General features: G+C 48.6%; 1 protein-coding gene across 1 annotated transcript in view; it reads left to right on the forward strand.

Annotated features, from left to right (window-relative positions):
* The window catches only part of LOC140407206 (cytosolic phospholipase A2 zeta-like), a 345,625-nt gene that overhangs the window by 123,923 nt on the left and 207,716 nt on the right, over positions 1–13,986 (forward strand). The window contains exons 8-9 of the mRNA XM_072494873.1: positions 37–103; positions 9,167–9,345. Coding sequence (XP_072350974.1) covers positions 37–103; positions 9,167–9,345 — 246 coding nt within the window. The remainder of the gene's footprint in view (positions 1–36; positions 104–9,166; positions 9,346–13,986) is intronic.

Here is a 13,986-nt window from a genome sequence, read left to right on the forward strand (position 1 = left end):
TGAGACAATTTGTTTTCTGGTTTCTCCATTGACTAGGCTCAACCGTGTACATGTGTGGACGCCAAGGTGAAGAAGGTCAACAATCTCAAAATGATAGGAACAGGCAAGTGCTGTATTGCAGAAGTGAAATACCACTGTGTTCTTCCCCATAGTTTTAAAATGTTAGTGCACAAAACAATAAACAAGCATTTATTGAGAAGATTCACAATAAATTAAGCGGACACTGAAAACAATTCTTTGGCAATAACTTGCAGGCAGGGGAGGGGCAAACTGAACTCCTTAATTTTTCTCATCCCCTGTCCATAATCAGAGGTGTTTTAATTTTTGAAATGGGTGGTGTGTTTCCCCAAACAATCTGTTTGTGAAGTCAATTTTAATGTGACTCACAGCAAACTCTCTTTAGCGTTAAATACCTAAGAAATATGGTTTATTCATACATTCAAACTTGGAGGGTTGCCCCTCTCGCAACTACATATGTACACACAAGAAGGAGATAGAGAGAAAATAATTTTACAACTAGGAATCACTTGGAACAAAATAAAACAGGTGGCACAGCGGTTAGCTCTGCTGCCACATGGCGCCGAGGACACGGGTTCGGTTCCGGGTCACTGTCTGTGTGGAGTTTGCATATTCTCCCCATGTCTGCGTGGGTCTGACTCCCACAATCCACAGATGTGCAGGGTAGGTGGATTGGCTAGGCTAAATTCCCCTTTGGAAAAAAAAGAATTGGGCGCTTTTTTAAATTTAAAAACAAAGTACAAAATAAAACTATAGCGCAACAATTACTCACTCAAGTCGAGAAGTGATGAAGTCAATCGAGGCTTTATTAAGCAAGACTTGTTCCCCAGCAGCTCAGTTACAGAATGCGGCTGCTGGGAGAACCCGGGCTCTTATACTCCGCCTTTCTGGGCGGAGCCAGCAGGCGGCAGATCCACCCGGGACCTGTCTGCCAATAGCCTCTCGGCTTCACAGGTACCGTACTACCCCTAATACATACCACCACAAAAACAAAGATAGTAATATTCATTTGTATGAATGTTAGGAGTTCAAAATATCATGAGTCCAGTAAGGGCTCCTTCAAGCAGGAGGTAAAATTCAGATGGGTCCAGCTATCTGAAAACAGAAGTTGCCAAATTAATTCCAAGTTGGTGGTGATGCAGCATGATAAAATTAGTATACAGATACTTTGTCTGCTCTATCGGTGACAGCAGGAATGTACCAAAAACTTTAAGGAGGTTTAGACAAGACTCTTTGTCCTGCTTTGGTGATGACGGACTGGGTGTTAACAAAGACTGCCCTGGGAGTCCAAGAATGTAACATTAAAACTTTCCAAAGGAAAAAGGAGCTTAGCACACGTGGTGGTGTTGTCCATTGAACATAGAACATAGGAGATTGAGGAGCTGATGCCCTAAGCAGGGTAAATTCCTCTTCCTCGTGTGCCAGGCTTAGCCTGATCCAATTTAAGGTGCTGCATAGAGCACACATAACGGGAGCAAGGTTGAGCAGGTTCTTCGGAGTGGAGGACAAGTGTGGGAGGTGCGGGGGAAGCCTGGCGAACCACACACATATGTTTTGGTTGTGTCCGGCACTGGAGGGGTATTGGAGGGGAGTGACGGGAAGGTCCGGGTCAAGCCAGGCTGGGGGTTAGCTTTATTTGGAGTTGCGGATGAGCCGGGGGTGCAGGAGGCGAAAGAGGCCGATGTTGTAGCCTTTGCGTCCCTAGTAGCCCGGTGTAGGATTTTACTCATGTGGAAGGAAGCGAAACCCCCCCGGACTGGAGGCCTGGATTAACGATATGGCGGGGTTCATAAAACTGGAGCAGATGAAGTTTGCGCTGAGAGGATCGGCTCAAGGGTTCACCAGGCGGTGGCAACCGTTCCTCGACTACCTAGCGGAACGTTAGAGGGAAGATAGATGACCAGCAGCAGCAACCCGGGGGGGGGGGGGGGGGGGGGTAAATTGTTTGGGTTTTTGGAGGGGGCGGGGGGGAGTATTACTTCGTGTTATTTGGTTAGTTTACCATGTTAGTTACACAGTGTTATATTGCAGTTATCATGTTACTTGTATTTTTATTTCTTTGATTTGTAAGGGAAAAAATTGTGTTTGAAAACTTTAATAAAATATATATTTTTTTAAAAAGAACATAGAACATATGGTGCAGAAGGAGGCCATTCGGCCCATCGAGTCTGCACCGACCCACTTAAGCCCTCACTTCCACCCTATACCCGTACCCAATAACCCCTCCTAACTTTGTTTTGGTTACTAAGGGCAATTTATCATGGCCAATCCACCTAACCTGCACGTCTTTGCACTGTGGGAGGAAACCGGAGCACCCGGAGGAAACCCACGCTGACACGGGGAGGACGTGCAGACTCTGCACAAACAGTGACCCAGCGGGGAATCAAACCTGGTACCCTGGCGCTGTGAAGCCACTGTGCTATCCACTTGTGGTACCCTGCTGCCCACATTGATGAGTCAGTTTCAGATTAACAGTCAGTTTCTGTGACTCTGGTCCACATGTTCACCTAGGGAGATGAATTATGGCTATTATCACCTTTTTGGGTATAACGGCTTCCTCGCCTTGTTATAATTCGAAGCTGGGGAGACATCATCTACTCCCTTCTTTCATTGATTGTAATATGTCCACACAATGATAGGCATGAGATTCCATAAGGGTTGAGGTTTGTCCTGTAATATTGTAGGAAGTTTCTAGAACTGTAGCCAATATGCAAATCATATGACCTATAGCAGCCATGTTTTTGGTCCAACAAAGTCCATTTTTAAATAAGCTGGAAGTAAGGTTTGATTTAAACAGTTTATTATCTCTTGTATGTTTTGGACATGCCAATTACACTTCGCACTTTAAGTGAGATATCATAAGCTTACCAGGAAATTCAAGCACATTGCATCTCTTGAGACTCTTAGACCTGCTTTCTAAACCACTTCTTTGCCCTCTGTGTTACATGAGAATTCATGTTTTTGCATAACAAGATTTATAATTAAATATTGATTTGATTGATAATTAAAATTGATTTGATTGTCCTGTCCTAAGCAGAGCATGGATAAGACTACCCTTTTCTCAGTGAGGTGCCTTTGAAAAGCTGGAGCTAATAAAACATTTCCTATTAGCTAAAGACTATCTCTGCATTATACTACTTTTATTTCCTGTTGTACTTTCTGGCTTGTATTGGCTCACAATCTGGCAACACCTTATATAAAAATTAGCATATTATTTAACTCTGGAATTGTGAGGGCAATTGGAATATTCCCAACACTGCCTTGGGACTGGGATTCAAACCTGAAATCTTGTGCTGTTGTGACTTAGGGCAGAACTAAGGTATGTTTTCACTCAGAAGCCAACTTGGAGAGATTCTCCTTTTGTGTGGCAGTTTGAAAAGCAACATTATAAAATTATACAGCCTTAAATGACCCCGTCATGCTGTGCCAGTTCTTTGAAAGAACTCTCCAATGTATCCCATTCTCCTATTCTTTCGCCATAGCCCTGCAATTTCTTTATTCCTTTCGGGTAAATATCCAATTTGCTTTAGAAACATACTGACCAGGATTCTCCGTTTGGGAGACTAAGGCTTTGATTCAGCAACCGTGTTGTGCCAGCACAGATCAGCGGGCGCCGAGTGAATAGTGGGATGGGCAAAATCGAGATCACAGCAGACGTGAAACATTTTTGCGGTTCACCTGGCCCCCTTCCGATGGTGAGTTCTGGATCATGCCCAAAAATGGCAAAAATAGCATTAACCTGGGCAGCATGGTGGCGCAGTGGGTTAGCACTGCTGTCTCACGGCGCCGAGGTCCCAGGTTCGATCCCGGCTCTGGGTCACTGTCCATGTGGAGTTTGCATATTCTCCCCGTGTTTGTGTGGGTTTCGCCCCCACAACCCAAAGATGTGCAGGGTAGGTGGATTGGCCATGCTAAATTGCCCCTTAATTGGTAAAAATGAATTGGGTACTTTAAACTTATAAAAAAAACATTAACCCTAATTTACATTCATTTCAATCTCATTAACAAGATTGAATCATAGAATTTACAGTGCAGAAAGAGGCCATTCTGCCCATCGAGCCTGCACCGGCCCTTGGAAAGAGCACCCTACTGAGGCCCACACCTCCACCATATCCCTGTAACCCCACCTAACCTTTTTGGGGAGACTAAGGGCAATTTAGCTTGGCCAATCCACCTAACCTGAATACCTTTTAGACTGTGGGAGGAAATTGGAGCACCTGGAGGAAACCCACGCAGACACGGGGAGAACGTGCAGACTCCACACAGACAGTGACCCAAGCCGAGAATCGAACCGAGGGACCCTGGAGCTATGAAGCAACAGCGCTAACCATTGTGCTACCGTGCCACCCCCGCATTGAAGTAGAATGCAGCGGCCTCCCGGGAATTAGCTTACAGCCCAGCGGGAATTCACGCAGGCATCGTCTAGTACTCCTTTTCAAAAACGTGAAGCTGGCACAATGGCTACTGAGGGGAAGCTCTGACTGGGTGTGTGAGGCCCTTCAGGGGGGTTGGGCTTGGTCAAGGGCTGAAGCATTCCAGGTTGGTAGTTGCCCCTTGGGGGGGGGGGGGGGGGGGGGGGGGGTGGATGGAGAGATAAAGGACTTTGCGTTTGTCAGGTCTTCAAGTTAAAAGATTGTGGAGACCAAACATAGGGGAAAACAAAGCTGCAGCCTGTTTGTCTTACCAGACTCTTCCAGGACAGACCCCTGCTGCAGCTTTGATACTGAAATTCAATTTCATTCCCATAGACTATGAGCAGCCCACTAGCTTCCCAGCTGCAGACTATTGCAAATTAAGAATTAACCTCGTTAGTTGTGAGAGCACCTCACGCTCCTCAACTCTCAAGTGCCTCATCGAGGGCACATCCTCAGAGGATGATTCGTGCATTGCAAGTCCAGCAACCTTTGATGTCTGAACAGTGTGCATGAACTCTAGGAACATCAGCATCATAGAGGCAGCTGCCTCAAATGCTAGAGAGCAGAGCTTCTCCACTGAGGATCCTCTCACGACCAAAGGGTAGTGTGTGGATGAATGGAAGGTAGCTGAGCACGGCCTCCCTCATGTTCCCGGCAAAGGTCTGGGGTCTAGGAGCTCCTGATGTGGCCAGGGTGAATGTGCAGAGCAAAGTTTGTGAGCACAATGGGCTTTCTGGATAGCACTCTGAAAGAAGGCAGGACAGTCATGGTAAGGGTGGGGGAGGCTTGGGGGAGTTGAGGGTCCCAGGATGGAAGCTCTAAATGATTATTGGACTCTCTCCTCCAATTCCTTCCAGATATAACTTTGTTGGAGTTGACCCCACAGAGGCTGCCCTCGCGTTGCTGACCCCACAGAGGCTGCCCTTGCAGTGTCTGCGGGCAGACACTGTAGAAGGCAGCAGCTACAGCACAGGCTGGAGGTGGCACATATGCAGGGGACTGCCGCACACCCTGAAAACACGGCTGCCCATCAGGCTGAGGAGGGACCCAGAAGGGGAGGCCAGCAACGGCCCATGGTATACAGGCCATTTAACGAGCTGACTGACACCATGTGCCACAGAAGACTGTGTCTCAGCAGAGAGGCAGTGTGTTGTTGCCGACATGGCACCCTGTGGAGGAGGAGGCAAACACCCGTTTCCACTAGCCATGAAGGTCACTGCATCCCTAAACGTCTATGCCATTCTGTCATTCCAGGGCTCGAGCAGGGACCTTTGTGGCATTTCACAACTTCAGCCCAAAGATGCATCTGTGAGGTGACGGAAGATGTTCTATCCCCGGTCATCAGATTATGTCATGTTCGAGCTGAACCAGGCCCACCAACATTCCTGTGGCTGAAGGATTTGCTGCCATTGCTGGGATGCCCAGCTCCGGGGGGCGATCGATGGCACGCGTGTCGCCCAGCGAGCACTGGGGTATCGGGAGAGTTCCCTATATTAACAGGAAGGGGTTCCACTCCTTGAATATTCATATCATGTGCAACCACCTCCGAATCATGCACGTGTTCCCTCTACCCTAGCACCGTTGCATGACAGTTACATCATGCGGCACTCTGAGATCTCCAGTGTCTTCGAGGCCCACCCCAGGGTGACCGGTTGGCTCATGGGGGACAAAGGGATACCAGCTGAGGTCATGACTGATGACACCGATGCCTAGGCCAGAAAAGCGAGGTCCAAGTTGCCACCCGTGCTGGCGCTGAGCATTGCATCAGGTTGTAGTTCTGATGCCTTGACAGCTCTGGCATTGCCTTGCAGTACATCCCCCAGCGGGTCTCCTGCTTTGTGGTGATCTGTTGTGCCCTCCACAATCTGGCATAACAGTGGGGCGACATGCCGGAGGAGAAGCAGGAGGTGGTCGAGGAACATTGGGCCTAATCTGAGGATCCCCCCCATGTGTGAGGTGTAACATGTTTTTAATTGTGAATATTTCACTGTGACAAATTTCCATTCCCCCGGGCTACAGATAGTGACCCCCCCCCCCCTCTCTCCGGCCACCCGAGTGCCCACTCTGTACTCCTCACTCTTGATCTTCTGTGGGCTAGTGCTATGTCTAGGTATGTCCCCAGGATTCACATCAGAGGTAGAGGCAGTCTGCTGCTTTCCGCACCCTATGGTCTTTGGTTCCATTGCCAGATGTCCTCTGGGGGGCCCTGGCCGACCTGGAAGTTCCCCATTGTCTACACCGAGGTGTCAATGCCCGCAACGATGCTCCTCGGTGACTCAGCAGTGTTTCAGCAATGTCCATCTGCATCTGGGATACGTCCTTCAACGACTGGGAAATGATGTCGAGGCCCTCAGCCATGGTCACCATGCTTTGGACGCCACTCGACGCAGACATGCTCCAGGTTTAGCCACTGTGGTCGCAACCCTAGCTCCATTGGCCTTGGTGGTACGCACTGTTAGCATGATCTGCATCCGAAGCCTTTGGGACTCCACCAATCGGCCTTGCAGTCACTGAAACCCCCTCCTGAAGCTCCTGGCGGTGTCCTGTCATTTGCATCAGCACTGGGAGAACCTTGTCCAGAGGCTCAGCATTTAGCTGGGACACAGCTGTGTCCTGGGATCCAGCAGACCTCTGACTGCTGTCTCCCTTGGATGTGCCTGCCTCCAAGTGATGTGCACCAGCAACTGTGTGGTGTTCACCAGATTGTTTCCCAGAAGCATGTTCACCAATGTCACCCACCGAATTGTGTGTCTCTGCGCGGGTGGAAGGTGGGGATAATAGCTGTGACGGCTCACTGGTGGTTTCCTCGGAGCTTTCCTTCGAGGTGAGCTCTTGGATGGGGCGGGGGGTGGTAGGACTCCGGATGGCCCGGCCTCACCAGATGGTGATCCTGCAAGACAATGAACATGTGGTCAATAAGAGGGAAGGATCATTTTGTCTGACATGAAGAACTCACTTGGGATAGGTCATCTGGGTTACGAGGCAGTGGATCCTGACGTCTCTGGCATAGGCCGACCTCGCTGTCGGTCACAGCTCTTTCCTCGGGCAACCCCACAATTTCCAGGACCCATTCCTCATAGTGGGTGAGGTCTCAAATCTCTGCAATTCCTCCCTCCGTCTTGGCCCTCCCGTTTATTATGTGCTATTTTCTCTTGCAGTGACAAACAGAGTGCATTGTGAACCGCAAGGTTGATGTGCCAGAGGCGTTTATAGCAGGTGTAATTTTTGGGCACCGCACCTGGACATGAAGGTGTTGGGCTGGTAGATGCCATGGGTTTCTGAGGAACAACCACGAAGATCAGAAGTGGGAAGGGTGCAAGGCGTTAGCCAGTCGATTGGGGGGGGGTTTGGAAATTTGAGGAGTGGCTGGCGGAACTGATGCGAGGAGAGAGGTGGTATCCTTGCACCTCGTCTGTCGTCTTCCTGCATTGGATAACAGTCCTGGTCATGCTGCCCACACTGACAGCCGCTGCCACTGCCTCCCAGCCGGTATTCTGACCCTGCTGCTGGTCCTCCGATCTCCTCGGGGAAACAGGGTGTCCTGCATCTCATCCACAGCGTCGGGAAGCCTGACCAGGTCGGCATCGCTAAAGCAAGGAGCAGGTCTGCTGCGCAATGCCATGCTTGTATGTTGACTGGGAGTGAGGGAGCCCTTAAAAGCAGCTCCCCGTTGTTAGCGGTGAGCTGCTACGTCAGGAATTGGGCGAATCAGACGCCGAGGGAGCTTGTAATATCGAGAATCTCGTGGGGGATCATTTTTGGCACTAAGTGCTGTTGAATACTGTCCGCGCGCTCACCAATGCGCCCATTGTGAAACTCCCCGCCAAACTCTCAAAACCAAACATTGACTTGAGTCTGCTGAATCGCGCCGTAAGTGTTTCCACCAGAATTGAATTGCGTGCGATTCACGTTTCAGTTGGGGCGTTATTCGTTCTGCAATTCAGGACATGCAAATAGACATAACTCCTCCGACGCGAATTGAAAGAAATTCTTGGCCCAGAAGGTGGCATAACTGGTGGGGTCGGTATTAGCAATAAAGAATCTGGCAGCTGCTCACGGCACCAAGGACCCGGGTTCGACCCCGGCCCTGGGTCACTGTCTGTGTTGAGTTTGCACATTCTCCCCATGTCTGCGTGGGTCTTACCCCCAGAACCCAAAGATGTGCAGGGTAGGTGGATTGGGCACTCTAAATTGCCCCTTGATTTAAAAATAAAATCTTACAATTCAGAACTGCCCGGAGTGAACCTCAAAAAAAAACCTACTGCATTTTGTTCAAGACCTACTTTGCCAGACATATTCCAGAAGAAAGTGGGCAACACTCTATTCCCCAACACAGCTGCCAGGAGGGCACCAGCCAAACTTCTGGGATCTCGTCTTGCAAACCCCCTCACTCAGCTGTGGCCTGGAACCTCAGCCTTAGGTGGGTGTTGTTCTGGCAGCAGCCACTGCCTCTCTCTGGTGGTGCCGTTCAACATTGTCGCCTCTTGAGTGGTCAGCAGCGCATGGCAGACTGGACCACCTTCCCACAATCCTGCTTCTGAGAAAATGGCCTCAGCTGTTTGATTGGCACATGTTACCAGTGGGCCTTCGCAGACGAAGGTGACACAGGACTCTTGTCAGCTTTTCAGTCGGTGGCTGAGACCACCCAATGCCAGCATAAGATAGTGCGCATCATTTTCATCTTTTATATTTTAAGCTATTTGTGCTTAGTAAGTCCTATTTTGTCCTTGCAGGTTTTAATGCAGAGTATAATATGACTGTAAAGGTTGATGGAGCCTATGAAGAGGAGCAGATCACTAGTCTCAAACCTCTATCAAATCCTGTGTGGAACGAAAACTTTCGCTTCCACATAGGCAAGAACTTGGATCCAAAACTGAAGATTGACTTGATTCAAACCAGCACAGACCTGCAGGTGAGAAACCTGTACACATACAGATTACTTAGTTTAAACCATTGTTTAGGGAAAGTGCAGTTAATCTTTCATGTATTGAACAGGGAGGGCAATTGAACATTGCTGTTGTGCTAATTTATGCAACAATTGAATATGTTTCTGAAGAGAAGTAATTGAATGAGAAGACAGGTTAAGTGGGATTGGTCTGTTTTGAATAAAAGCTGATATATGTTTAGCCTTATGTAATTTCTATGTTTTCATGACCAACTCTTAAAGCTCATCAATCAACAAATTGTAAACTTTATCAAAAGGGAAAAATGACTGATTCACAAACACCAATATGTTGTATTCATAATGGCTGCTGCCGCTTCTTAACCAGTTAGAATGGTTTTGAATGACTTCAGAAAAGTGACTTTCTGAAGTGACCTGCAAGTTCCCCATCTTCCACAATAAAAATGGAAATTTGTAACCACCTCTTACTGCGCCTAAATACCCAATTTATTCTCCCAAAATCTCCAGTCAGTATAGCCAATCCCATTGTCTTGTTTTCAATTCACTCTTGGGTTGGGGACATTAGCATTTATCAATCACTCCTGGATGGTAAGCTGTCTGCTTGAACTATTGTAATGCTTTTCTATTCTTTCACGGGATGTGGCCATCGCTGGCTAACCCTGCATTTGTTGCCCATCCTTGATTCCTCTTGAGAAGGTGGTGGTGAGCTGCCTTCTTGAATCCCTGCAGTCTGAGGTGTAGGTATACCTACAGTGCTGTTAGGGAGGGGTTTTTAGGATTTTGACCCAGCAACAGTGAAGGAATGGCGATATATTTCCAAGTCAAGATGGTGAGCGACTTGGAGGGGAACCTCCAGGTGATGGTGTTCCCATGTGTCAGCTGCCTAGTTTTTCTAGATGGTGAAGGTCATGGGATTGGCAGGTGTCGTCGAAGGAGCCTTGATAAGTTCCTGCAGTGCACCTTGCAGGAGGTACGCACAGCTGCCACTATATGCTGGTGATGGAGAGACTGAATATTTAATGTGGTGGATGGGGTACCAATCAAGCGAGAGCTGCTTTGTTCTGGGTGGCTTGGAACTTCTCAAGTGTTGTTGGAGCTACACTCATCCAAGCAAGTGGGGATTATTCCATCACACTCCTGACTTGTGCCTTGTAGATGATGGGGAGTCAGGAGATGAGTTATTCTGCACAGAGTTTCCAGCCTTCGACCTGTTCTTGTATCTGTTGTATTTATGTGGTTGGTCCAGTTCTGGGTCTGGTCAATGGTAACTCCCAGAGTACTGATAGTAGAGGAGATTCTGCGATGGCAATACTATTGAATGTCCTGGGGCAATGGGAAGATTCTCTCTTGTTGGACGTGGTCATTTCCTGACAGTTGTGTGGTGTGAATGTTACTTGCCACTTATCAGCCCGAGCCTGGATATTATCCAGGTCTTGCTGCATTTGGACATGGACTACTTCAGAATTTGGGAGTCACGAATGGTGCTGAACATTGTGCAATCATCCGTGAATATACCCACTTCTGACCTTATGATGGAGGGAAGGTCATTGATGAAGTCGTTTAAGATGGTTGCGCCTTGACAGTACTCTGAAGAACCCCTGCAGTGATGTCCCGAGGCTGAGATGATTGATCTCCAACAATCACAAACATCTTCCTTTGTGCTAGGTATGACTCCAACCTTGTGTAAGGGCTGATTGCTGTTAGTTAGGGAGTTCCAGGATTTTGACCACACAAAGATGAAGGAATGGTGATCGATGACCTGGTCAGGATGTTGTGACCTGGAGGTGGAAATGTTCCCATTCAGCTGTTGCCCTTCAGCTGTGGTTGAGGTCGAGAGTTCAGGAGGTGCTTTCCAAACAGTCGTTGAAGAGTTGCTGGGTGTATATAGTTAGTAATAATAATACCCTGGAGCCAAAATGCACTGTCACCTCACTTGACCCTGGTACCACTGAACTGCCACCACCGAACTTTCCACCCTGGTTGCCTTGTTAGCTGAATTTGTTACCAACAGTTACTGTGCCCCTCTCATTCAAAACTGCAATCATCATCCCAGTCCTAAAAAACAATCTTTGATTCATGCTGCCTACTGTCCAGCTCCAACCTCAGTTTCCTCTCCAATGTCCTTGTGGTCACCCGAATTCCAACCAGTCTTCTCTGGAATCCCTCTCATCATGTTTCTGTTCCTGCCGTGGTACCAAAACAACTTTTATCAAAGTCACAAATTACATCTTATGGGACTATGGCAATGGAAAGGAGTGCGGCAGCATCAAGATAATCATTAACCTTGATGACCAGTTCCCATGAGGCCAAACAATGTCTGTCTGAGATACAAGGGTGACATGTATATTGTCCAGCCATCATTTTCACATAGGGAGTGCCTTTGTTTATGTTGCAGATGTGGAGCTAAAGGCAATTCACTGTGACAAGATTGAGTGAGACTTTATGGAATTGAGGAACCAGAGGGGAGATAATTGGTGGGGGGAGGGTGCTCATTTTGTATAAACATGGGACTTTGCATCACATCAGTTAATCATTCAATACCTGAGATTTGGAGAGGAAAAAATGCCAAATATATTTACAATGGTGAAGATGATAGACAGTGAATGGACACCTGTGCCACCATTGTGCATTACAAACTTCTTAATTTTTCTAACACTACCACTTATCTATGTACAACCCTGACATCCATAGCAGAGGTGGAGACAAATGTCAGATTACTTTGATGGGCACCCTCTGGGGACCCAAGGCCGGAGGCCCTGGCCTGCTACAGATCCCTGCTCTGGGACAGGCACACTTTCCTCTCGACCTGACCTGCTGGAGTTGATAGGGTCATGGGCAGAGGGGACTTGGAGCAGTAGAACAGCCTTGGAGTGTCCTGCGTCGGTACCCCTAGAGTGTCTGCCTGGAGCGTCTCCTTCCTTTAAGTGCCCAAGGGCCTCTCTAAATCCATGAGGAAAAGGGGCACCTGGAGGGAGGCAATGGTGCTCCCTCCCCCTCTTGCCTAGCCACTCCTGGAACGCGCCCATGTCTAAAAACGATGGTGTGTAGGTCCGAGCGCAGATCCGGCAGAAACTGCTGGACGTGGGCCTCCAAGGCAGCTGCCACCCTTCCCATAGAGACTTTGGTGTGCTTGCATGCTGGAGCTACAACATCAGTCAGAAAGTGGACAGACTCCTCCGACCTTCATTCTAGTCTGGTGTTGGCCTCTGACAATTGTGCCTGATGTTCCGCTGCGTGTTTTTGCATCTCCGACATTTCCTGCCGTGCTGAATGCAGGGGCTCATCATTAGACTCGGATTTAGCAGGGACTTGGTCTCCAGCAGTCTTCGAGTGTCCGAGATCGCAGCCTTTTCTGTTGGCCACGGACACTGACCTCCCTGGTGACCTCCCAGGCAGCCGTAGTCAAGTGGGAGGACCCTCTGCTCCTATCCCTTGAAAGAGGATCCCCTGTTGTTCATGGATGGCCTGGAGGAAATTCTCCAGTGGGACCTCGCTGAACCATGGTGCAGGGAGTTTATAAAGCACAACCGTACATTACATTTGGGCCTGCAGTGAGTGATTGTTTGTATGGGTGCCATTTAAATGTGGTACCAGGACCTTCGATCCCATAAGACGAAGAATGGCTGCCCATCCTGAAACGAGTTTCAATTAGCTCCTCATTGGTACATAATTAATGAGCTTTAAAAATGGAAAAATGGGTAGACAAATTAGACCAGCCATCCAGTGGGAATCATGCTGACTTTATCAACCACCACCACATTTAGTCTCCAGAATGCAAGATTCTGCCCTATGTTACACTTCGAGATTTGACATGCAAGCCATGATCCTCACCAATGGAACCACCACTCAGACCCAATACATGTGCAAACTGGAGTCAAACAGGGCTGCGTCATCTCACTGATGCTCTTCTCCATTTTCCCTGCAGCAACACACCACCCCATCATCCTTAAGTTCCCTGCCGGGGTGGAGCTAACCTACCGTACAAGCAGGAAACTGTTCAACCAACGATGCCTCCAGAACCAAGAGCACCCCAACCTCTGTCATCGAGCGTCAGTACACAGAATACGCCTGTGTGCGCGCACACTCAGAGGCTGAGCTACAAACCATTGTCAACGCATTCACCGAGGCATATGAGAGAATGGGCCTCAGACTAAACATGTGGAAAAGAAAGGCTCTCTACCAGCCCATTCCTGCCACTCAAAACTGCTCCCTGACCATCAAGATCCACGGCGAGCCCCTAGACAATGGATCATTTCCCGTATCTCGGGAACCTCTCGGTGCGAGCAGACAATGACGACAAAATCCAGCATCGACTCCAATGTGCAAGTGCAGTCATTGGAGGCCGGAAGAACAGAATGTTTGAAGATTGAGACCTCTGATCCAACATCAAGCTCATGGTCTACAGAGCAGCCATGGTCCCCGCCCCCCTGTATGCAACAGAAACATGGACAATGGACAGCAGACACCTCAAATTCCTGGAGAGATATAACCAATGTTGCCTCCCCAAAATCCTGCAAATCCACTAGCAGGGTGTGCCCACGTGAGCGTCTCCTAGGTCAATATCCCCAGTGTCAAGACACTGGTCACACTCAATCAGCTGTGATGGATGGACTACATTACCCGCATGCCTAACACCAAACTCCGGAAACA

This window comes from Scyliorhinus torazame, chromosome 2, assembly GCF_047496885.1.
Source record: "Scyliorhinus torazame isolate Kashiwa2021f chromosome 2, sScyTor2.1, whole genome shotgun sequence".
Classification (NCBI taxonomy): Eukaryota; Metazoa; Chordata; class Chondrichthyes; order Carcharhiniformes; family Scyliorhinidae; genus Scyliorhinus; species Scyliorhinus torazame.